This window comes from Balaenoptera ricei, chromosome 1 (genome assembly GCF_028023285.1).
Source record: "Balaenoptera ricei isolate mBalRic1 chromosome 1, mBalRic1.hap2, whole genome shotgun sequence".
Taxonomy (NCBI): domain Eukaryota; kingdom Metazoa; phylum Chordata; class Mammalia; order Artiodactyla; family Balaenopteridae; genus Balaenoptera; species Balaenoptera ricei.
Window position 1 is genome coordinate 161,511,677 of NC_082639.1, and position 24,674 is coordinate 161,536,350.

Consider the following 24,674-nt stretch of genomic DNA (forward strand, 5'->3'; position numbering starts at 1 on the left):
CCTTTCTTGCAGCCTTCTTTGAGTCATAGTGTCACCTTTGGCCATGAAAAATGCTGCACCTTCCTTGGTCCAGTGATGGTCAGCCTTTGCTTCCCCAGATGGAGTCCCAGCTCCCCAAGCTTCCCTTCATACAGGCGGAGGAAGGAAGAGAAGAGGCTGGGGCTATGGTATTCAGTCCTGGTTCTTTTTTCCACGGTGACTGCGTGGCTTATCCTTCCATTCCTCGGGGTCCAGGGTCCCTCTCTGGGATGCTCAGGCTGGCACGGAGAGGAGGAGGGTCATCCTGGAGCATCTCTCTTTCCACCTGGGGAAGCTGGTCTGGCTGGAGGCTCAGCTCCGGGAACGGTGTCATCTGAATCAAGGTGACCCCTGATGACCTTTCTGTCTCCTGAGCTGCACAGACACAGAGCACACTGTGAGCGTCCTGGACACTGAATTTGATTCCTTGAGAACCACCTTCACCCACCGCAAGCCTCAAGGACTTCCTGACACAGAGGATTTGCAACTGAGCCCTTAGATCGGCAGGGATTGGGCCAGGCCTTTGGGGCGCTGGGTCTGAGAATCTTAGCCCCTTTGACTTGCTCCCAGAGCATCTCACTCTTTCCTCGCCAGATCTAAATGCCGTGGAGCAGTCCCTTTAGGAATGTTTAAACCTGGGCCTGGTGCTGTAAGAGAATTCCAGCTGGGCCGTGCAGAGGGTGCAAATGCAGTCTGGTTCCACATTTGGACCCTGTAATCTGATCTGCTGTCGGGATTGTTCACGTGGTTCATACGACTACCAGCTGTCTTGCCATCTTCGGAAGAGCTTCTCCTTAAGCTCTGGGATGCCATTGAGACATAAATACATAGACTACTTTCCCATTTGATTGATAAAGGAACCAAGGCCAAGCTTGGTTAAATGGCTCAGACTAGAATTTAGCAGCACTTCTACATCCAGAAGTCCTGGTACCAACTCTGACCCCGACCCAGTCCTGAGGGTGTCAGATGGGAACAAGCACTCCCCTTCCCAGCCTTGGGGCGACTTAAGCTCCACTTACAGCTCCTCTTTCTCTGGAGCTTCCTTCGCAGCATAACAAGAGCCGTCAGCATAAGCGGACACAGCACCGAAGAGACTGGAGTCAGCATCCGAGAGATGTTTTTCTCTTCCAGAGAAGCACTGGGGAGGGGATGGTAAAAGCACAGGAGAGGGGAGGTTGGAGTTGGGTAGGAGACTGAAGACCATTTGGCCCTTGCCCCTCATTTTACAGATGAGAAGCTGAGGCCAAGGCAAGCTGTCTGCCCGAATTCCCATGGAGGGTTAGTTGCCGAGCTGGGACTAGGTCCCCTGCCTTCTGGTTCCCAAGCCCTGATCTTTTCCCTCCTCCACCAACGTGCCACAGTGGGCAAGAGAAGTGAGTGAGGGTCAGGGCATCTACGCTTGGCATTTGGCTTTGCCACAATCTGTCTTTGCAGCTTCAGTGAGTCACCCCCCGACCTCGTCGGAGCTTTGTTTCCTCATCTTTAAAAAAAAAAAAGTCCCAACAGTCCTACCTAAATATTCCATTATTCTAGTGCTTATATTTTTGCTTGAAAGTCACATGAAGATACTCAGATAGCGTTCTCCCAGCAAGGACCCTTGAATGAGGGAGGATTCTGACTTTCATGTCCCTTGTGCTTTACTGTCCTGAGGTTACAAAGGGAGAGGAGTGGGCAGACGGAAGGAGTCACAGAGGTTAGCTCACTGAGGGGCGTGCAAAGGGATGGAGCAGATGTGGAGTCCCAACGGGGAGGGCAGCCTGGGGGTTTACCTCTTCACGTGGGAGTCCTTGCCCAGGGGCCTGAGGGGCCTTGCTGCCAGGGCCTGGCTTGGCGTCACTTGGGGACCACTGTCTCCAGCAGGGGTGTCTAGGTCTCCTTCACTGCTTCCTTCCGCAGATGCCATCTCTATGCTGGTTGGCTCCAAGGTCCACACAGCTGCAACTGGGTTGGTTCCTTCAATGGAGCGCAGGGCTTGTGGCTTAGAAACCGACATTTCTTCTTGGAGGGTTTCCCACATCCATTTTTCTGAGACCAGGGTTGATGGCCTAATGGTCGCCATGACCTTCTCAGCTGTGTCTGGGGCTATTCTGACCCTCTCTGTGTCCTCTCTTTGCCTATCAGTCCCAGTAGTTGTTTCCCTCTCTCTTTTGCTGGCCCTAGCCCTGTTTGCTTTCAAACTTCTGGTGCTCCACTCTCGATCACCTTCTGTTGTATTGGACACACCTCTGATGGCTGAAGCTGGACTCTGCGGAGTGGGGATGGTTGCCCAAATGGAACCCTCTAGCTGGCTGCCTGTCCCTGGAGCTACTACCCCAGTTGCTCCTGGGGTTTGTCTTCCCTTAGCTGAAGCTGTGGTTTTGCTGGTTCCTAGAGTCAGAGCAACTCTGTCCCATCCTGTCCCTTGTCTCTCTATAGTCTGGATAGTTCCTGGTGTCCGTCTGTTGGCCACTGGCGATACTGTCACAAAGGATCCCGTGATGAGCTCACCAGCAGCCAGAGTGGCTGCGGGGATGGTTCTGGAAAGACCTGTGTGAACAGCAGAAGGAGACCAAATGAGAAGGCTATCCGGGCTGCCTACAGGACACCAGGCTGCAAAGGACACCAGGCTTGACGTGTTTGCTCCATGGAATGCAACTTCACTAAGCAATGCAGTCTTTGGTCAATATGTTGGATAAAATAAAAAATTGGGAAAACCAGATGTGTTCTCTAGTCTGTTGCCAATATTGACATTTTATGTCCCTATCTCCTTTTACACCCGCATATTCTCTATCCAGCTGCCCCAGGACACCATGCTGTCCCCTTTCCCAGGGCCCACATCCCTTCACGTACTGCTTTTCAAATAAGAAAAAAAGAAAACTCCAGTCACAGCAGAGCAGCCAATGTCAGCAGATGGTTAGATAGCAACATCTAATCAAACAAGTCCACTCTCTGGACTCCTGCCTGCCTGAGCCATCTCTCCGGTAGACCAGCCTTTCATAGCCTGGATGCTCTTCCTTGGACTCTGGGTACCTGACTCTAGATCAACTCTCCAGAAGGAGCCACACACGGCATTGGCCTGGTAGCTGTCGGATGTCTGCTGAGAGGCTCAGCCTTAGTAAGAGCTCAGTCCCCATTCTTCTGCTTTGCCTGTCTTATGCGCTCTGCACGTCTGAACAAAGAGACATCATGACCATAAGAAGCCATGTCCTCCAATTCACCAGCTTCACGGAGCTCTCTTCAAATATATGTGCCACAACTTTCGGGGGGAATTGGGTGAGATAGATAGATTACGGGGATTCAGTTGGGACGTTTTCCCTAGTATCTACCTTCCCTCTGAAGGTGGTCTCCATCTGAAATGAAAGTCTATGTCTTAAAGTCCTTACCTGACCCCAGCTTTTCATCATCACTTCCCTTGTGTTTAAAGCCCTCCTGGACCTCTGGGTCTTCTGTTGCCCCTTCCCCTTCCTAGCATTCATGTCACCAAACTTGACCTGCCAGCCATCAGCCCTTACCTGCAGAGATGGTCAGGTTCATGCTGAAGAACAGCATGTTGTTTGTGTTTCCAATGCCACAGCGGTAGTGCCCCACATCCTCCGGGGACAGCTGGGAGAGCCTCACCACAAACAAGCCTCTTTGTGGGAAGTCTCTTAGGACCACACGGCCACGGTAGCGACGGTGAGTGTAGCGGTTGGTGGACACGATGGTGTGGCAGGCCCACGTCAGGGGGCTTAGGCGGCACCAGTACTTCCTCGGGTGGCTGTTGATGGAGAAGGGTGGGTAATGGCACTGGATGGTGACAGCTCCCCCAGGATCCCCAGACACCAGCCTCGGGCCCTTCAACGCATTTGCAGCTGCAGGCAGAGAAAAAAAAAGTCCGGGGCAAGAGTGCTGAATTTGTCACTGTTTGGGGAGCTATGAGCTCCAAACTCTGCCAGAGAGGGAACAGGTCAGAAAATGCCTCCGTGAAAGTGAAGCTAAAAAGAATCAATATAGAAATGTCAGAGCTTAGCCACTAGGTCAGGAGTAGCTCCAAGGTATGAAATGGAGCTGTGTCCAAGGCCCCATGGAGAGATGAAAATGCAAGAATAATCTTACCACTATTTAGCTAACCACTATTGAGCTTATCATGTACAGGTGATCTTGTACATGTCCATCCAAAGCCTGGATTCACGCCACTGTGCTCCAGTGCAGATGTTTTACAAAAAATGCAAATGTTTAACAAGCTGCCATCTAAGCACCTGTAAGAAGGCCAAGGCTGACAGAAGGGCTGTGGTTTATTTGCATGGAATGTAAAAGAGAGATGTTAAAACAACAAGGTCCTACTGTATAGCACAGGGAACTATGTTCAATATCCTGTGCCAAACCATAATGGAAAAGAATATGGAAAAGAATATATATATGCATAACTGAATCACTTTGCTGTACAGCAGAAATTAACACAACATTGAAAGTCAACTATACTTCAATAAAATTTTTTTTTAAAAGAGGGATGTTAAATAGTAAAAACAGATGAGTGTGACTTCTGCTGAAAGGAGAGGGTGCTGGAAGCACAGGAATCCTGCTCTGCTCGGTGGGTAACTCCCCAGACCATCATTTTCAAAAACGTTCATACCGCTCACTTCTCTAGAAATGGAAATAACCAAGTGCCACTGTCCAAGCACAGCAGAATTGTGAATATGTCTGCTTTGGCGGTAGGCATGAATCACAGTTGAAGCACAGTTTATGGCCCTTTTACTGACTTAAATTTGATCCAATGCAAGCAGAAACAAAGTTTACTCTTTCTCTCACTGCCTCTTCGTACTAGCTCTGGGATGTCTCTCCTCCTTGATGAAATCTCAGACATAATTTCAAGTATAGTAGCTTTCATAGTCTCACTTGGATAAGAAAATGTCCAGCCCAGTGACTGCTGCAACTCCAGCCTCTTATCCAACTGAAGCCTTTTCCTATTTCCCAGCTACACTTGGAGGCCTGATGTGGGGGAGGAGGACAGGTCGGGGTCTCTTGCTTTGCTCGATCCCTTCCCCTACTCAGAACAGCTCTTGGGGCCCCTCTGGGATTGGGTGTGGAGAGGAGAGACGAGAGCTGAATGGAAAGTCGTGATCTGCTGGTGGCGCCCTCCAGGCATGGCAGACGTCCAGAGCTGCGTCCTTCCCTTTTGCCTCCCAGATCGCTTGTCCGTGGCCTCTGGCTGCAGCTCCCTCCTGGTAAGAACTGCCTCTCCTCCTGCTAGCCTTTTATGACTCCTGCACCACCAAGCCTAGGACTTCTGGCCACGTGCCCCTCTCGTGGTTACAATCCCTTCTGGGTAGACCTCTTGGTAGAGGCCCTGGGGCAGCTCCTTTCTGTGGGACCTACATTTGGCCCCAGGAGACACACCTTTGTCCTGCTGTCAGGAGAAACCTGGGACATACAGCAAGCTTGTTGAGTGGCATCCTAGAAGTTCCTTCTCTTACTTGGCTTAAAGTGAGGAGGAGGTGATCCGTCTTGTCCCCCAGGAGCAGGTGGTGGAGAGCACAGCACACTGTCTCTCTCCAAAAAGCTCTTCTCTTCTACCTCTGATGATTCTTCAGGAGACTACACGGGGGGCTATTTCTGGAACAACCAGCTTTGCCATCTCTCTCCATAGTCCTGCCCAGGTGGTTCAACATGTTGCTTTAGGATGTGGGTGCCTGGCATCTATCAATTTGTTCTATGTCTTTAGCACCTCTGAATCCAAGAGAGTTTAATCCTGTTGCCAGGACTGGCTACATAATTTGCAGGGTCCAGTGTAAAATAAAAATGGAGGATCCCTTATTCAAAAGTTACTAAGGATTTCACTATGGCAACAGTAGAGCATTAAACCAAGCACCTTCTGAACGGGGTCCTGTGTGACTGCACAGGGCACATGCCCATAAAGCTGGCCCTGCCTGTTGCATATGTCTTGAGGTCTCATTATAGGAAGAGTCAAGGCCATAAACGTTAGGGATAAATCAATACTCATTGTAGGTTTAATTAAGCGACACACCACAACTATGTCACTATTGATAAAGTTAAATGGCAACTTATCATTAAAAAGTAAGAATCTTCGTAATTACAAACAAGGACCACCTCAGGATGACAGTGATGGTGCTCTGATAAAGTGTTCACACCTCATGTTTCAGGAATCTGCATGTGATCTACATGCGGCGCAGGCAAAAGGATTAAGGAGCCCCATTCATCAGCGGGAAGGGCTGTTCTGACTTCGCAGCTGAGAGCTGATTAGGAATCCTTAATCAACTTTTGCAATAAACATTTTTTTCTTTTATAAATACCAAATTTCACTTACCCTTAAGAACTTATTCGGTGGATGACTAGTAGCTCTTGGTTATATATAATAAAGGTTTTCGGAATTTAGTACTGGTTGCCTGTGAGAATTACAGAAAGGGCTGGCATTTTAGGATCAATGTGGTGCCTGCCAGGGGTCCCTGCGGTGGAGGCGGTGCCCCTGCTCTCATTCACCCGTCATCTCTCACCAGCTGCCCACTGTACGGCTTCAGTCAGGGATGGGCGAGTGAGGCCTGCACTGGAGCTTGACCTGGTCTGAGGAAGCGCAAAAGGCCTGCGACAGGAGCAGGGAGAGTAGGGGTGGTGCCTGGGATGGATCACTCCTCCCTCCAGCAAAGGGGTGAGAAAACCGGGCGTGTTTCCTTGGCCCAGAGGGTGGGCCCAGAGGGGGAGAGAGCCATCCCACAGCCACCTGAGACGGGGTCTTCCGTGTGGAGGGGCCAAAGCAGAACCTGGGGCACAGGGAGGAGATGGGCCCTCGAAGGATCCACAAAGGCATCCACAAGAGGAGGAGCCAGCTCGAGAGCCCTGCCAGGCCAGAGAGTTCTAAGCCATCCCATCAAGTAAGAGCTGCCTGGCTCCTGTTCTCCTCCCATCTGCTGCTGTGACCCTACTGGTCTCCCAAGTGCCAGCTGCCTTGGCAGGGAGGAGAAGGAGCGGGGGAAGGGGGAAGGCAGCCCCCGGACCCCTCCCTGCCTTCCTGACTGCAGGCCTTGGGTGACGAAGGGGCATTAAATTATTGACCAAAATATTTAACCGGCCACTTACAATGATCAAATTAGAACATCTGAGACTTAAAGGAATTAGGTTAAGACTCTGATATGTTCGGAGAAAAATCATGGGCCAGCCTGAGTTTTCATCTGCGGGCCGGGGAAGCTTGCTCCTACTGAAAAATTTTGAAGGGGGCATTGGGAGATGAAAATAAAGAGGTGGTGTGATTATATCACAGAGGGCTCTCGCCCAGATATAAGCTACCTTTGATTCATTAAAATTCTGATTTGTTTGTAAGACAGACACAATTGTTAATCCTTTTTTTGTATTATCATAACGTTTATTTTTTCATTTATTCTTTCAACAATTATTTGTTAAGCATCTACTTGGGTACCAGACACTTTAAGCACATACTCACTATATTCCTCAATGGCTCCCCATTACCATCAAAATAAAACCAGATACCACAGCATGGAGACAGGACCATTGGTCCTCTGAGCCTGATCAGCACACCAGCCTGTCAGGACCTACAGAGCAGGAATTCTGTCTTTCATCCATGTGTCCCTAGTGCCTGGCACGTGGTAGGCCCTCCATAAGTATGCATTGACTAAATAAGTAAATGTGTAGATGTAGTATTTACCCATCTGGTTTCTTTGTAGACTCTTCACTCTTTGGAGTAGGTCAGGGTTTTTATGTCCCTAGTACTGGGTCTGGCACTTGAGCGTTTTTAGAATGAGTAGAAATAGAGCAGTGCTACCTCTGGCTTTTGCACACCCTGGAACCCATATCTTGCAAATGCAGCCGACTTTCAGTCATCAACTTGAATGGAAGAGAGCAGAGACAGATCAAAACTGTGAATATTCCAGCAATCATCAAGTCGGACATATGCCCTCTCATGTGAGCTCTCACCTCCCTCATTCCCTCTGACCCAGATCTGACCACTCCCTCGATCCAAAGCCATGCGGATGCCCAAGCTACGGTGCGGGTGCTGAATGCCGCTGAGGTGCCCGCCAGGCATGTCTGCAGCCTGGAAGGCTCGGGTCTGGGTGTACAGGCTCTGAAGCTGGGCTGTTTGTGACTCACCCTGCAGCAGGCACAGTATGAGGAGGATAGGCATCTTCCATCCTGCCCTCTGGCTGGTGACCTGCAAAAAAAACCACTGTAGATGAAGAGGCCTGAGAGGAGACGAGTGAGAAGCTGGGCGAGCAGCCCTGGGACCTGGGCAAGCTCCTTCTCACTCTGGGATCTTGGTTTGCTCAGCGCTGGGGCTGGATCAGCTCCATCTAAGAGCAGGACGTACCTGCCCTCCGAGAGAAGCACAGCTCCATCCTCACAGCCCTAAACACGCACATTTGGCCTGGGGCACCACCACCAAGACTAAAAAACTCCCTCTGGGGGATTCCAGCCCCAGCACCCACCCACCTGCCAGCATGGAACTCTGGATTTGGGGGAGCACTGTGTAGTGGAAAGACCCCAAGCTAGAAGTTTAAACCTTAGCTGCAATTGTGGGACCCTGGAAAGGTTACTCAGTCTTGGGGATCAGCTTCCTCTCCAGGGGGAATGAGAATCTGTACGGGGCTGTTGTACCAGTTAAATGTGACTGTGTTAGAAGAGTCAACAGCAGGCCTGGTACTGAGTCGCTCGCTTCCCCTTCTCTTTTGCAGAAGGAGAATTGCTTCCGTCAAGGGAAACTTTCTATCTCACTGGTAGTGTGCCTCCAGTCAATAATAGGAGTTAATTAACTCTCAGGCGAAGTAGTTTTCTGTTCAAGGGTCCTATTCTGTTTCTTCTCCACAATTTCTAGAAAGCCCTCCCGGGCCCCCAGTCCACACTGATCTTCCCCTGCTCTAGTCTCTCTCACTGGCCTGGGGAACTCCTTGAGGGGAGAACTTTGAGCCGCCAGGCTCTGAACCAGGATCTAGGCCGGTGTAGGTGCCCAAGGCACAGCTATTGTGAACAAGAACCTTCCACTCTTTTGACAGACACCATGCTGACCACTACTCAACGGCCTTCTGTTGCTTGCTGATTAAAAAGGCAGGGATGGTGCATTATACTTCATTTGTAGTTCCCACAGGGTTTCGTGGATGCTTTTTGAGTGACTAAAAATCTCTTCTTTGACTCTATCTACTGTCTGCAGTTCCTGGGACCTGTGGACTTTTTTTTCTAAAGAAAGCAAAATTAAGTTAGCCATAGTTTTCTCCTTCCAACGCTAATACATGTCTCGCTAATGTTAAGAACAGGCTCTGACAGTCAATGGTCTGGTCCCCTCGCCCCACCCCCTGTACAACTAGACAAAGCCACACAAGGCCACTGACCAGTCTGGGCTGTGGGCTAAAGGGGGAGAAAAGGGAACAAGGTGAGGAGGAGAGGGGGAAGGCAGAGGAAGTAGAAGGGGAAAGGAAAGGTAAGGTGGGAGTTGAAAGAAAGGAGAGAGGAGAGAGGAGAGAAGGAGATAGAGTCCATGGTTGGCCCTGTAATGCAAGCTGTCGCCTCAGTGTGGCTCTGCTTAGCCATCTCCACTAAAGCCTCTGCCTGCTCTATCCAGGTAAGGCCCCCAGAGTGGCCAGATCTGGAAAAGTCCACGGGCTCCTTCTGCTTCCTGTGTCCTCCCCTTAGAATCTCCTGGGTCTTGGGCACCATCATGGCAGCCTCAGGCCCTCCCTGCCCTCCAGAGCTGCTGGTTTCCTGCCTGCACCTGGAGGCTTTCCCAGGTGTGCCTGCAGCTTATCTGTTGTTTGATTAATATTCACCAGGTCCAGGCTAATTCTGAGGCTGGTGCCCAGGTTCCCCCAGGTGAGTTTTTCAAAAGTGCTAAGTGCTGACACAGCACATGCTGGGGCCAAAGTCTGCACTGCCCTGCTGGGGTTCTCTGAAGTGTGCACCAGTGGGTGCAGCTATCTCTCGGCTTCAGGAGCAAAAGCCGCCTCTGAGGGGCAATGAGGAAGCACAAGGTGTGAGATAAAATGCCTCCAAGGAGTTATCGGCCTTGACTAGAGGCTGCAAGGATAACATTCAACGGAAAGTCTCCAAGTCATCCACCTGCCGATAACCTTCAGAAAACCTCCCTCCAGGAGACAGGGAGCCCCAACTCAGCAGCTTGGGGCCACAAGCCTCTGTGATCGTGCACAGCATTTTAGGGGACAAGGGTACATTGGGGAATTCTCTTGTCCCTCAGACCTGCTGGGAAGGGATCTACCCCATCTTCAGCACAGGCTGGTGTATAACTCCCCAAATCCCTACTGAACCCCTGAGCCCCACTTCTCTCCTATGTCCCCATCCCTGTGGCAGCAGACAAGAAAGGAAGGAGGCAGATGTAGAGGGAAGAGCACAGAACCAGGATTCAGGAGGTTCCGCATTGCCCATGGCAATGACCTTGAGCAATGCCTCTTTCGTCTCCACTGCAACACAAGAGCTTTGACTGCAAGAGCGCCATGCTTCCTTCTCCTTCTTACTGTTAGCTGGTTCTAAATCCCTCAGGGGGCTGTAAGGAGTCATGCACTCTGGTGGGAGGGAGAGTGGGGGTGAGCAGAAGAGAGGGGGATGTTGGCCTGAACTCCAGAATCCTTCCCTGGCCCCCGGGAGTGAGGCCAGGCTGCTCTGGGATGGCCGCGGCTGCAACTCACCACCCACATCCGGAGACAAGCCCCCAACCTCTCGGGGGAAAGCCTCACCACACCTTTTGTTCTCCGGGCTTAGCTGGGGATTCTCCATCCATCTCTGTCCAGAAATAAAATCCACTTGGACTTCTTCTGTTTTTGATATGCTGGTGATTGGACGCCTTCTAGTTTCTTTTCTTTAAACCTTGAGGCTGAGTTGGCTGTCTGATGTGATGGAAGGCAGCTGGAGTTCGCACTGGAAGATGGAGGGATGAGGTATAGCCCTGCCACTCACCTCTCCACACTCCCATCAAGTCACTTCACGCTGGATCTTGGCTTTTATTTCATATAAAGAGGGAGCCAGTCCAGGTCCCTTTTTGTTCTTACTGTCACTTATCCCTGCAGAACTTTTCCAGGGGTGATGACAGTGGCTTCAAGGGAAACACACTGACCCACATCCTTCTACCTCTCATTTCCCCTCCAGTCCAGGGTCCCAGACTTTTTAGGATGCCCCAGATCAGCCAGCCCGCTCAGACCTCTCCCGGGTAAGTGATGCAACAACATGGCAGAGGAGAAAATTCAAGAGAGGAATTCCCCTGCTCTCTGGCTGGCATCTGGTTCCTCCTAGCTGGCTGGGCCCCTTCAATTTCCATGGGGAGGCAGTTTGAGTCCCTGACTCCAGTTCAGCTGCATGCCTGGTAGTTACCAGCTCATGCCCTGGACAAAGCACAATAGAGTAAATGAGATGATCTCCATGGAGAAAGAACACTGACAAGTGTGGCTTATCCAAATGGATGACACACTTCAAAAATATCCCAATATTTCCCTTTGGAAGATATTTCATGGATGGGTCTTTTTTCCTTGTAGAAGATGTCATTTGCCGGCCTCTGTTGGTTTTAAACTGACATCAAAACGGAAGGCATAGGGGCTTCCCTGGTGGTGCAGTGGTTAAGAATCCTCCTGCCAATGCAGGGGACGTCGGTTCAAGTTCTGGTCCGGGAAGATCACACATGCCACGGGGCAACTGAGCCCGTGCGCCACAACGACTGAGCCTGTGTGCCACAGCTACTGAAGCCCACGCGCCTAGAGCCCGTGCTCCTCAACAAGAGAAGCCACCGCAATGAGAAGTCTGCACGCCACAACGAAGAGCAGCCCCCGCTCGCCGCAACTAGAGAAAGCCCGTGCACAGCAACAAAGACCCAACGCAGCCAAAAATAAAATTAAATAAATAAATTTATATAAAAACAAACAAACAAACAAATGGCAGGCATAGCCCAAGCACTCAACAACAAAGGGGATCCAGAGGATACATGTGCTGCAGACTACAGTTAAAGACTCTCACCAGGACCCCTGATAGAGTATGTAGTATCCTTGAGTCAATTAGAAATGGCACTTCTTCCTTAAGAAAAATAAACTTAATTGGTATATTATTGCATAACTTGGATAACCATTGGGGCAGCATGTATTACCTACGCTTTCCCCCTTCTAGGTTTGCAGACAGGGTAAGGGTAGGAACTGAGCCACTGAAAACAATAGGAGAGGAAAAGAAACACCTCCATGGGATGCCTGGAATATGGCTGGGACAAGACTGTCTCGTGCATCCGTGCATGCCAGTGTCCTTGGGCACAGCTGTGTGTACTGCTGGCCCGGGACTTGGTCATGAGCTCCAGATCTTCACAAATACCTAGGGCCTCCCATGTAAGTTTGAACACATCTACAGTGTGGATGGCATCCCCTTAGGCGTGGCACGCTGGAGCAGTGTACAACCTGAAGAACTGTACATGGTGGTCCTGCCTTCAGAGGCTTATCCCCAGGTTTGAATGATCTCTGTACAGGTGGTAGAGAGGGTTGATGCCTGGCTAGATTCTCCCCTCCCAGCTCTCCAGAGAGCAGTATAGCCTCATTGTTGGTCACACAGACTTTGGAGTCAGGCTCCCTCCAAATTAATATCCCAGTTGTACTTTTTGCTGGGAAAGTGATATGGGTCAGATTACTTATCTTCTTTAAACTTCATTTTCCTTATCTGTAAAACAGAAGATTAATAGCACCTACCTTATAAAGTTCTTATGCGAATTAAGTGTGATAATCCATGTAACACACAGTGCATAACCTGCAGTAAATTCTCAATAAATATTATCTGATAGTATTAATAGCTTGGCTTATAGCAACAGGGAGCAAGTGTCTTAAAGACTATTTGATTAGTAAAGACATAAGTTATAAAGTCCAGTTAGTTTGGAAAGCATGGGCCAGTTTTCAGAGCACTGGTCCAGAGCCAAGCTGGTCCCCTCTCTGAAGATTTATGGGGGTGAAAACGGTACTGGCTACTTCTCTTGGGAACATAACTGAATTCTCTTGCTCAGCACAAAGCCACAGGTGGCCTCTTTACACAGGTTTATGACACTGTGACCTTCTGATTACAGGGCCCAGACTCCAGAAAAAGGCAAAATAATACTTAGACCAAATGTCACATCTGGGAAGAGCTTTATCCCCTCCCTGACCCCCCACCTCCAACCCCCAATCCCAGTTGTAGCAAAGGATTTTATTTGCTCAATAGACACAGCAGAGGGAAAATCAACAAACAGAATGCTAACCAATGCAAGAAAAACCATTTGTGCTGAAACAATCTGTATTGATCTCTTTCCTCTCCAAAACATGTTTTCTAATGAATAAGAGCAATGTATAGAGATGTTTTATGCTTCCATGTCGCTGGTGGTCAAGACTTACATTCCTCCTTACACATCATTGCAAATTTTTCTGCTTCCTCTACCCACACATGTAAGCTTTTTTCTATCCTTGTTATTTGCGGGAGAGACACATCCTTCCTCCCCCTCCCTCAGCCAAGCTCTGGTCAGAATACTGAAGGCTGAAGAAAACATTGTTTAAAAACACTTGGATTACTACAAGTCCTTTATCACTTCCTTAGAAACTCATAGAGGGGACTGCCCTGGTGGCACAGTGGTTAAGAATCTGCCTGCCAATGCAGAGAACACGGGTTCGAGCCCTGGCCCGGGAAGATCCCACATGCCACGGAGCAACTAAGCCTGTGAGCTACAACTACTGAGCCTGCGCTCTAGAGCTCGTGTGCCACAACTACTGAGCCCACGTGCCACGACTACTGAAGCCCGCGTGCCTAGAGCCCGTGCTCCACAAGAGAAGCCACCGCAATGAGAAGCCCGTGCACTGCAACGAAGAGTAGCCCCTGCTCGCCACAACTGGAGAAAGCCTGAGCACAGCAACGAAGACCCAACGTAGCCAAAAATAAATAAATTTTTTTAAAAAAGAAACTCATAGAGGAAGGTGAACTATGCGACTTGTCACTCCTCCAAATGATAACAGAAGAAAGTAATTGTTATGCGACTTGTCACTCCTCCAAATGATAACAGAAGAAAGTAATTGTATAGAACAAATAATCGTTTTATAATGCCATTAGCAGGCTTTTACAACCCCAACCATCATTTGGCTGATAGCAAAGATTACGATCCAGCAACATTCACACCTTCCAAACACAGAAGACGTTTGTTCTGAAGGCAGCCAGGAGAGTGCTGAGATGGTTAAGTTCCTGCTGGTAAAAGCACAGAGTAAAGAATCCCAGGAGATTATTTCACAGATCATAGGAGTATACATATAGCCTAAGATCTTAGCTGAAACTCATCTCAGGATGTTGGTGTAGATCACTGTGGGAAAACATGCTCCACAGCTCTTAGCATAACCTTTCTGGAGTGACTTGAGTCTGGGGATTAAAACAAATATATTTCTTACTGGTTGGGATTATTTGCTTATGATGCTATTTGTAATAGACATTATCCTGTGATGACGAATCACTGGCCCTTGCAGGATGGAAGGGGCTCCAAATAACTAACTTGCCATGGAGGAGCAATTGGTCTCCCTGAGGAATGGTGCTGCACGGGGGACTTGGTGTTCAGCTCTGTTGCTGGCAGGTTGGATGCTCGTCAGCAACAGTGTTAAACTCAGCCTTGGTTAGTGGGAGCCCAGGCTGTTCTTGGGAGCCCATAGTCCATCCCTCTGACCGTGACTACTTCTCTCTTGTGTCCATTGTGCCAGCACCACGGTGGCCAATGCCTGGAATTGGCTGATGCCAGATGGCCAAATCATTCTGTCTGCTTGGTAATTTAGTGCCTCTTCCATGGTGGATACTTTCTGGTGGGCATTAGCCTATGATACAAAGAGCTTCACACTTCATACAGCTCCCATGTCCATCCATGTGTCTTTAACCAATCTTTCAATCTTTCTCGACCCAGGCCTCCATCTATATTCTAACATCAGGCCATTTTTCCATTAACACAAAGTAGATGACCAGGTGCACTGCCTAAAGTTCTGCTTCCTGGAAGGACTTTCTCTTGCTCTCTCTGTTTTGCAAGGCCACTCCTTGTAACACAACTACTGGTTACTTTCAACTTGAACCCGCATATCAAACCAACTCATCTATAAACAAAGCCTGGGTTTTGTTCCTCTTGCATGTGGTTTAATGTGTGCTCTTGTGTGGCCCCTTATGGAGGGGCACTGGTGCAGCTGTGGTCGTGGAGATGAGGGACAGGCTACTTGATCATGCAGCCTGCTTGTGCCCTCAAGCCCTTATTGTGCTTGGTCCCAGCTGTACCACTTCCCATTTATTCTGAGTTGCTGCTGGCATACTTGACCTTATGACTTAGTAGGTGTAATAGCTCTCATTTCACAATGGGCAGTTCCACGTGCATATTCATCTGGGGTCCTGTGTTCAGATGTTACGCCTCTCCCAGGGCCCATTATCATGCTAGCAGTTGTTTTTCAAAAGACATATGATTCTCCCTTGCAGGTGGCATGGTCTTGCCAAACAACCACAGGGGACTATGTGACCAGGTTGTGATTCTCCCACTGAGGCTTGTCATAAGCTCCACATAGCATCTTTTCCCAACACCTCTACCTCTAATATTAAGTGACAGGACTGCTTCCGTCTCAGCCTGGACCTGCTGCCGAGGTCCTGGTTGTGGACCCTGATCTGGGCCCCACGTGGAGAGTATGCTGCCTCCAGAACCAAAGAAGCTTGTCAAATATGCTGCTTCCTTCATTGTGGTGGAAGGTACAAGATATAATATCTTGTCTTTCACTTGGGCTGGGAGTTCCTGGCTGGCCCCTGATCATTGGACCCCTAAAAACATCGCTGATGTGGCGGTCCCCTGGAATTTCCAAGAGGTCTTCCTCCCATCCTCTGAGGCATGTGTGTCTTACTGGGGCCTCCAACATACTAGGTGCATCTTGCTCACCTGGCCTAATTAGCATAATACCATCAATAAATAATGGATCGATGTGACATTCTTCAGGATGTCCAGATGGTCCAGATCCCTTTGGACTGTATTATGACATAGGGCAGGAGAGTTAACATAGCCTTGGGGACAAAATTGTAAATCTATGTTGTTATTCACCCATATAATTGCAAATGGTCTCTAATCCTTTCCTCTGAAGGGAATAGCAAAGAATGCATTCACCAGACCAAGGCTTCGTACTATGTGCCAGAGGCCAGGTCAAATCTGCTGTGGTAGATAAACAGATACAGTGGCTGGAACTGGGGCTAATATTTGGTTGAGTTTGCAGTAGTTTATTGTCATCCTCCAGGGTCCACTAGGTTTCTGAAGGGGCCAACTATTGAATCGAAAAGTGACATTATGGGAACTGCCAGTCTACATCCTTTAGATCCTTAAGGGTGGTACAAATATCAACAGTTCCTCCCTACCATGCAATAATATTTTGTATTTATTATCTTGGCCTGGGATATGCCAGTTTCGCAAGCTTCCATGTGGCTTTCCCTGCTATGATAGCTCTTACCCACAAGCCTAAGACCCAGTGCTTCAGCTAAAAAGCATGTCAACCCCAGTTACACATTCAAGGACTGGAGAAATTACCACTGGGTATATCTGCAGACCCAGCGGGCACACTGTAAACCGGACCTTGGCAGGGACTTTAGTCATTACCCATATACCCCACTAGTTAGAACAGGGGGCTGTGATGATGCTTGGCTTCTCTGGGTATCATGTCAGCTCAGCGTCTGTGTCCAATAGTCCTTAGAACATTTGGGGGCCCCTTCCCCCAATTACCCAATCAAACAACTGTGGGTCCCTTTGGGAAGGACTTACGGAATCATGACTCCGTATGTTTGGTGTTGTGGGTTTTTTTCTCTCTTTTTCTCTTCGGGACCTGGCTGAATCTGAGTCTGACATTTTATTGGGGTTGCTGCCCTTAGACTCCTTGTCATCCATCCTTGACTTCTTCTAATGATACAAGCTAAGAAACACCCTTGTTGGCTGAGTGTTTATTTTGCCTGTAAAGGCACCATATTCTTTTAATCATCTCCGTAACTCTCTCGGGTCAGGCCCCTTGGCTGCCACTCTAACCTTGTTGCTCATCATAATAACTGCATCCACCTGGCCTCTTTGGTCTGGGCCTCTCAACACCATTTGTATCACTGAGCTAATTTCTTCACCTACCTCTCCTACCAGCAGCCTGGCTTACAGAGGAGAGCCCCTATCGATCTTTTTGGTGATGCTGGTGTCTTTCTCACTAGCTCATTTCTTTTTTTTTTTTTTTTTTTAAACGATTTTAAATTTAATTATTTATTTACTTATTTATTTATTTTGGCTGTGTTGGGTCTTCGTTTCTGTGCGAGGGCTTTCTCTAGCTGCGGCAACTGGGAGCCACTCTTCATCGCGGTGCGCGGGCCTCTCACTGTCGCGGCCTCTCTTGTTGCGGAGCACAGGCTCCGGACGCGCAGGCTCAGTAGTTGTGGCTCACGGGCCCAGCTGCTCCGCGGCACGTGGGATCTTCCCAGACCAGGGCGCGAACCCGTGTCCCCTGCATTAGCAGGCAGATTCTCAACCACTGCGCCACCAGGGAAGCCCACTAGCTCATTTCTTTTAGCTTTTGTGTATGGTGTATTCGCCGGGCCTTCTCATGGAGCAGAATCATCTGGTAAGTCTTCCAGCCTTATAGAACATCCACTCTAGCGTGATCCCTTCCTGAACCTTTTCATCTCTTCCTCCACTGCCTGCCGGGACAGCTCTGGCATTGCAGCTGCATCTGGCTTGGGCCATCAATTTTTCCATGCTTCTAGGAGCCATTGGAACAGTGAGGACTTCCTGAAGTCCTTGCCAGGGTGTTAAATCTTGTATCCTTGGAGAGCGCTCCCAAAACAAGAAACCCTTCCATATCTTTTCTTATGTTTCAGCCCCCTTGGTTCAGCACCTTCTGAATCGAGTCCCATGTGAAATCCTCTGACTTTTGCTGGTTCATGCTGGCTGGGACTTGCAGCTCATTTGAGGTCTATTCCCTTTCTTCCATTATCAGGCCCAGTATATCCCAGCTGGGTGATGCTGGGACTTACCTCTCATTATAAGCCTAGTTACTAGAAACGTAGATGGTGGGGAGCGGTCTCTGTAGTGTCTTCAAGCAAGGAGGGGGTGGTGGGGTTCGGGGGGTAGAGAGAGCGGTGCTAGTTCTTAAGAGGGAGAGGTGGGTCAATTCTGCAGGCTCTGAGAGTTTAGAAGAAGCTGAGACTTAAAATGTTGGAGGGTTCATCCACCAGATGTCCCCTCTCAAGCTCCCGTGTCCCATCTCCCCCACAAATGTCTCCATGCTCTTTGGACTTAAGTTTGTATACGTGTAGGAAACAGGAAGGGCAGGTTCAGCTTTCCTTTACAGAAAGAATGTTGTGTTACTTGCCCCACTTGCCTGAAATCCCACAGAAGCTGATAACAGGAGGCTCCCAAGGGCCATTTCCCCACCAAATATTGAAACAAGCAGATGGATGCATTTAGTCTCCAGATTTGCGACAATGGGACAGTCTCCATAACGATAGGACATTTCATTGAGTTGTAAGTTCTAAGTAAAGCCTATTTGTTCACATTAGCACCTTTTAAGCTCTACAGTAACCAAGCATCTTAATTTGAGAAGACAGATTATCTTCAGAGATCATTACCCTTAATCTTCCATTCATTTTTTAAAAATCTTTTAATTTTTTATGGCTCCTACAAAGATGCCTAAGGAAATGCTGAAGCCTCATTCTGCATGTCAAAAGCCGATGCCTAGGATCCTCAGAGTTCCTGGGGTTGTTTCCTTCCTAACTGTTCAATTTTTGAAGCTGAGGTTTATCTTGAAGGAGAGAAGGGGCTGGAATCCTGCAGCTGCACCTACTTGGACCTGGGAGCTTTGTTCTCTAAAAGCAAGACTGGGCTGGATCCTCCCTTCCTCCCTGACCACTCTGTTTTTTTTTTTTTTTTTTTGCGTTACAGGATATTGAATATTGAATATAGCTCCCTGTGCTATAAAATAGGATCTTGTTGTTTATCCATTCTATATATAATAGTTTGCATCTGCTAACCCCAAACTCCCTGTGCAACTCTCCCTGACCACTTTTTATTGAGAAGCCAGTGACTATCTGGAGCGATGTTGGGTGCCTTAGGGAGGGGAAAGTAAAGCATAAATATAAGGTATGGTCCTCAAAAACTTTACGACCTCATTGTGGAAGGAACATCAAAACTCAAATATCAATACAAACTTACATATTCAAAAAAATAAAACCTCAAAAGAGTGAGAGAATTCAATGAGCCAGAGAAGTTAGGAAAGGATTCTCTTAGAATCATAAATTACCATAGCATCATAAAATGTGAGGGACCTTAGAAGTGACCTAATCAAACTTCTACTTAATGCACAATACCTTCAAAGATTTCTTTCTTTCTTTCTTTCTTTTTGATCTTTATATCCTTTTAAAAAATTTTACACAATTTTTACAGGTTACTTTCCATTTATGGTTATTATAAAATATTGGTTATATTCCCCACATTGTACAATATATCCTTGTAGCCTGTCTTATACCCAATAGTTTGTGCCTCCCACTCCCCTACCCTATCCTGCCCATCCCCCACTCTCTCCCCACTGGTAACCACTAGTTTGTTCTCTATATCTGTGAGTCTGCTTCTTTTTTGTTATATTCACTAGCTTGTTGTATTTTTCAGATTCCACATATAAATGATATCATATGGGATTTGTCTTTTTGTTTCTGACTTACTTCACTTAGTATGATAATCTCTAGGTCCATCCATGTTGCTGCAAATGGCATTATTTCATTCTTTTTAATGGATGAGTAGTATTCCATTGTATATATATGTACCACATCTTCTTTATCCGTTCATCTGTTGATGGACACAGGTTGTTTCCATGTCTTGGCAATAGTAAATAGTGCTGCTATGAACATTGGCGTGCATGTATCTTTTTGAATTAGTGTTTTTGTTTTTTTCAGATATATACCCAGGGGTGGAATTGCTGGGTCACATTGTAGTTCTAGTTTGAGTTTTTTGAGAAACCTCCGTACTGTTTTCCATAGTGGCTGCACAAATTTACAACCCCACCAAAGTGTACAAGTGTTCCCTTTTTTCCACATCCTCACCAAACATTTGTTATTTGTATTCTTTTTGATGATAGCCATTTTGACAGGTATGAGGTGATAACTCATTGTGGTTTTCACTTGCGTTTCCCTGATGATTAGTGATGTTGAGCATCTTTTCATATGCCTGTTGGCCATCTACATTTCCTCGGAAAAAATGTCTGTTCAGTTTCAAAGACTTCTGACAGGGCCATGATCCCTCTGAAGCCTCTAGGAAACGATTACCTCTTTCACCCCAGGCATTCCCTGACCCGTGGTAGCATCACTCCAATCCATACCTCTTGCTCTTCTTATACAGACACAAGTCGTATTGGATTAAGGGTCCACTCTACTCTGTATGGCCTCATTTCAACAAATTAAATCTTCAACGACCTTATTTTCAAGAGGTCCCGGGGGTTAGGACTTCAGCCTATCCTTTTGGAGGAAAGAATTCAGCCCAAAAACAGGAAGAAAAAAGAGGAGAGCTAACAATTAAAGGATCATTGGGAAAACCTTCTTCATGGGCCAGTTGAACATATCTAAGTACTGTGCACCTTCAGTGCAAGGACTAGTGTCTTTGTAGGTCAGGATCTCAGAAACTGCTGGTGGAGAGGACCCTTCCTTGGGTATCACACAGGAATGCTTGAACCAAGGTCTGACTTCACATGCTAAGAGAATCCTATGAGCTTCTCTCATAGTTGTCAGTTTTGGGGGGTGGACAAGATGACCTCCTTGCTTTCTAAGGTACCCTCATTTCATTGGTCTGGTGCTGTATTTCCAGCCCTCTCCTGGGTTAAGAAAGGGGGTAGATTCTTGCCACAGATGCTGGAACCACCCGCAAGCTACGGTGCTTTTTCAACCATGGGCAGATCCTGCCACCTTGTGGCAAAAGAGCTTCATAGCGAGGGTGACCATGTCCTTCATTACTCAGATTAGGACACTTTTTAAAGTGAAAGGGGGCTTTTAATCATGGTGCCGGACCAGCAGGTGCAAACGGGGACAGGGAATGTGAGGGAACAAAAGGACGTGCTGGGATTCTCTAGAGACAACTCTGGCAGCGTTTTCCAAATTGTCCCACTCTCCTCTGTTTACTCTCAGCAAGAAGCTTCCTTCCACGCTGGCCATCACCCATCTCATTCAATGTTAACAGTACAAGAAAGAGTTTTGAGTTCCTCTGGCACAAAGTATAAGGAAATGCCAACTACGCCTATTAATAGGGGGAAGAAAAAGAATTATGTCTTTCTACATTGCCTGTGGACACAAAGTGCCCCAAGCACATTTAAAGTTTAGTTCTGACTTTAAAGGTACATTTTAGGGGCTTCCCTGGTGGTCCAGTGGTTAAGACTCTGCTCTTCTGCTTCAGGGGGTACAGGTTCGATCCCTGGCTGGGGAACTAGGATCCTGCATATGGCAGGGCGTGGCCCCCCCACCCAAAAAGATACATTTTAAATCAATAAAGGAACAAAAAGCCCAGAAAAGGCCTGAAGTGAGTGTGTGTGTGTGTGTGTGTGTGTGTGTGTGTGTGTGTTTGGTGGTGGTAGTTTCAAAATTTATATATTACTCAGAAATATAAAAGTAAAAATTTTTTTTTATAATTGCATTTTATTCTGGATGTTAACTTCTATTGAGAGCAAAGATGAAGTGGCATTGGCAAGATACTTAAACCTGATGATTTAACGGTAACTTAACCTCTTTCATTTTCAGACCTCTTTTAGGTAAAGCAGTCAATTCAAAGCCCAAACTCCTAACAGCTTGGAGAGGTCCCTCTACCCCTTCTCAGGCTGGTGTCTGGGTACGGTGACATTGCTCAGATATCACCTGGTCCCCCCCATTCTCCGCTGAGTTATTCTTGCCCTGCGTCATACCTTTTAGAAACCAATTTGTCAACGTAACCCAGGAATCTCACTAGTTGGAATTTATCCTATGGAAATAATTTAAAAGAAGACTCAACTTATACACACTTTTTATAATCCCTTTCATATTACACTGTGATGACCATTTTACGCACTGGACTCTCCCACCAGACAATGGGAGATTGTGTTCTTTTCACCCCCAAATTCCTGATGCTTAGTCCAGAGTCCGGCATATTGTAGGTGGCAAATAAATGTTGCAGAATAAGTTTTTTTAATTTATTTTTTATTGAGGTAACATCAGTTTATAACATTATATGCTTCATGTATACAACCTCATATTTCTATTTCTGTACACCCTACAGCATGCTCCCCACCAAAAATTTAGTTTCCACCTGCCACTATACAGTTGTTCCCCTTTGCCCACTTCCACCACCCTTCCTCCTTCCCCTCTGGTAACCACTGCTCTGTTCTCTGTATCTGCTTGTTTGTTTTTGTTTGGTTTGATTTGTTCATTTATTTTGTTTGTTTGTTTTTTAGATCCCACATTTGAGTAAAATCATATGGTATTTGTCTTCCTCTGACTTATTTCACTTAGTAAAATACCCTCAAGGTCCATCCATGTTTGCACAAATGGCAAAATTTCATCTATTTATGGCTGAGTAGTATTCCATTGTATTATATACCACATCTGTTTATCCTTTCATCTGCTGATGGGCATTTAGTTTGTTTCCGTACCTTGGCTATTGTGTTCTTTGGATAAATAACCAGAAATGGGAAAGGGGGATCATATGCTAGTTCTATTCTTTTTTTTTTTTTTTTTTCATTTTCACCAAGAACTTTATTGAACAACATATTCACCCTTTTGTTCCACTACCTTCTGCCATTTTTCAGGCAACTTCATAATTCCATCTTCCCAAATCTTTTTATCTTTTTGAGTAAAGAATGGTTCCAGGTGCCTTTTACAGTCTTCCAGGGAATTGAAATTTTTTCCATGAAAAGAATTTTGTAAAGACTGAAATAAATGGAAATCCAAAGATGCAATGTCTGGTGAATACAGCGAATGAATCAGAACTTCCCAGCCAAGCTGTAACAGTTTTTGCCTGGTCATCAAAGAAACATGTGGTCTTGCATTATCCTGATGGAAGATTATGCATTTTCTGTTGACTAATTCTGGATGCTTTTCATCGAGTGCTGCTTTCCGTTGGTCTAACTGGGAGCAGTACTTGTTGGAATTAATCATTTAGTTTTCTGGAAGGAGCTCATAATAGAGGACTCCCTTCCAATCCCACCATATGCACAACATCACCTTCTTTGGATGAAAACTGGCCTTTGATGTGGTTGGTGGTGGTTCATTTTGCTTGCCCCACGATCTCTTCTGTTGCACATTATTGTACAGTATCCACTTTTCATCGCTTGTCACAACTGTTTTAAAAACAGAACATTTTCATTACGTTTCAGGAGAGAATGGCATGTGGAAATATGGTCAGGAAGGCTAGTTCTATTCTTAATTTTTTTGAGCAATCTCCATACAGTTTTCCATAGTAGCTGCACCAATTTACATTCCCATCAACAGTGTATAAGGGTTCCCTTTTCTTCACATCCTAGCCAATACTTGTCATTTCTTACCTTTTTGATAGAAGTCATTCTAACAGGTTAGGTGATATCTCATTGTAGTTTTGATTTGCATTTCCCTGATAATGAGTGATATTGAAGTCTTTTCCAGTGCCTGTATGGCTGTATGTCTTCTTTGAAAAAATGCCTATTCAAGTCCTCTGCCCATTTTTTAATCTGGTTGTATTTTTGTTTGTTTGTTTTGTTATTGCTGTTGAGTAGTATGAGTTCTTTAATATTATGGATATTAGCCTCTTACTGAATATATAATTTATGAACATCTTCTCGCATTTGGTAAGTTGTCTTTTTGTTTTGTTGATGGTTTCCCTTGTGCTACAGAAGCTTTTTAGTTTGATGTAATCCCATTTGTTTATTTTTGCTTTTGTTTCCCTTGCCTGAGGATACATATCTAGAAAGATACTGCCAAGACTCATGTTAAAGAGCGTACTGCCTATGTTTTCTTCTAGGAGTTTTATGGTTTCAGGGCTTACATTCAAGTCTTTAATCCATTTGAAGTTGATTTTTGTGTGTAGTATGAGATAGTGGTCTAGTTTCATTTTTTTGCATGTGGCTGTCCATTTTTCCCAACACCATTTAATGAACAGACTATACTTTCTCCATTGTATGTTCTTTGCTCTTTTGTTGTAAATTAATTGTCCCTATATGTGTGGGTTTATTTTTGGGCTCTCAGTTCTGTTCCGTTGATCCATGTATCTGTTTTTCTGCCAATACCATGCTGTTTTGATTACTATGGTTTTGTAATATAGTTTGAAATCATGGTGTCTGATACCTCTAGCTTTGTTTTGTGTTTTTTGTTTGTTTGTTTGTTTGTTTTCCCTCAAGATTGCTCTAGCTATTCAAGGTCTTTTGTGGTTCCATATAAATTTTATAATTTTTTTTCTATTTCTGTGAAAAATGTCCTTGGGATTTTAATAGGAATTGCATTGAATCTGTAGATTGTTTCAGGTTATATGGACATTTTGACAATGTTAATTCTTCTAGTCCATGAGTACAGGATATCTTTTCATTCATTTGTGTCTTCTTCAATTTCTTTCATCAGTGTTTTATAGTATTCAGTGTGAGGTCTTTCATTTCCTTGGTTAAATTTATTCCTAGGTATTTTATTCTTTTGTTGTAATTATAAATGGGATTGCTTTCTTAATTGCTCTTTCTGCTAGCTCATTGTTAGCATAT

General features: G+C 46.4%; 1 protein-coding gene across 1 annotated transcript; it reads right to left on the minus strand.

The window, feature by feature from the left end:
* Positions 1–208: 208 nt before the first annotated feature.
* On the minus strand, positions 209–8,143 carry FCAMR (Fc alpha and mu receptor). Its single transcript, XM_059934090.1, is given in 7 exon segments — positions 209–393; positions 1,038–1,156; positions 1,788–2,544; positions 3,510–3,848; positions 6,608–6,644; positions 6,646–6,752; positions 8,095–8,143. Coding segments are annotated over 7 exon segments (1,578 nt in total). The 5' UTR covers positions 8,129–8,143.
* Between the last annotated feature and the right edge of the window lie 16,531 nt (positions 8,144–24,674).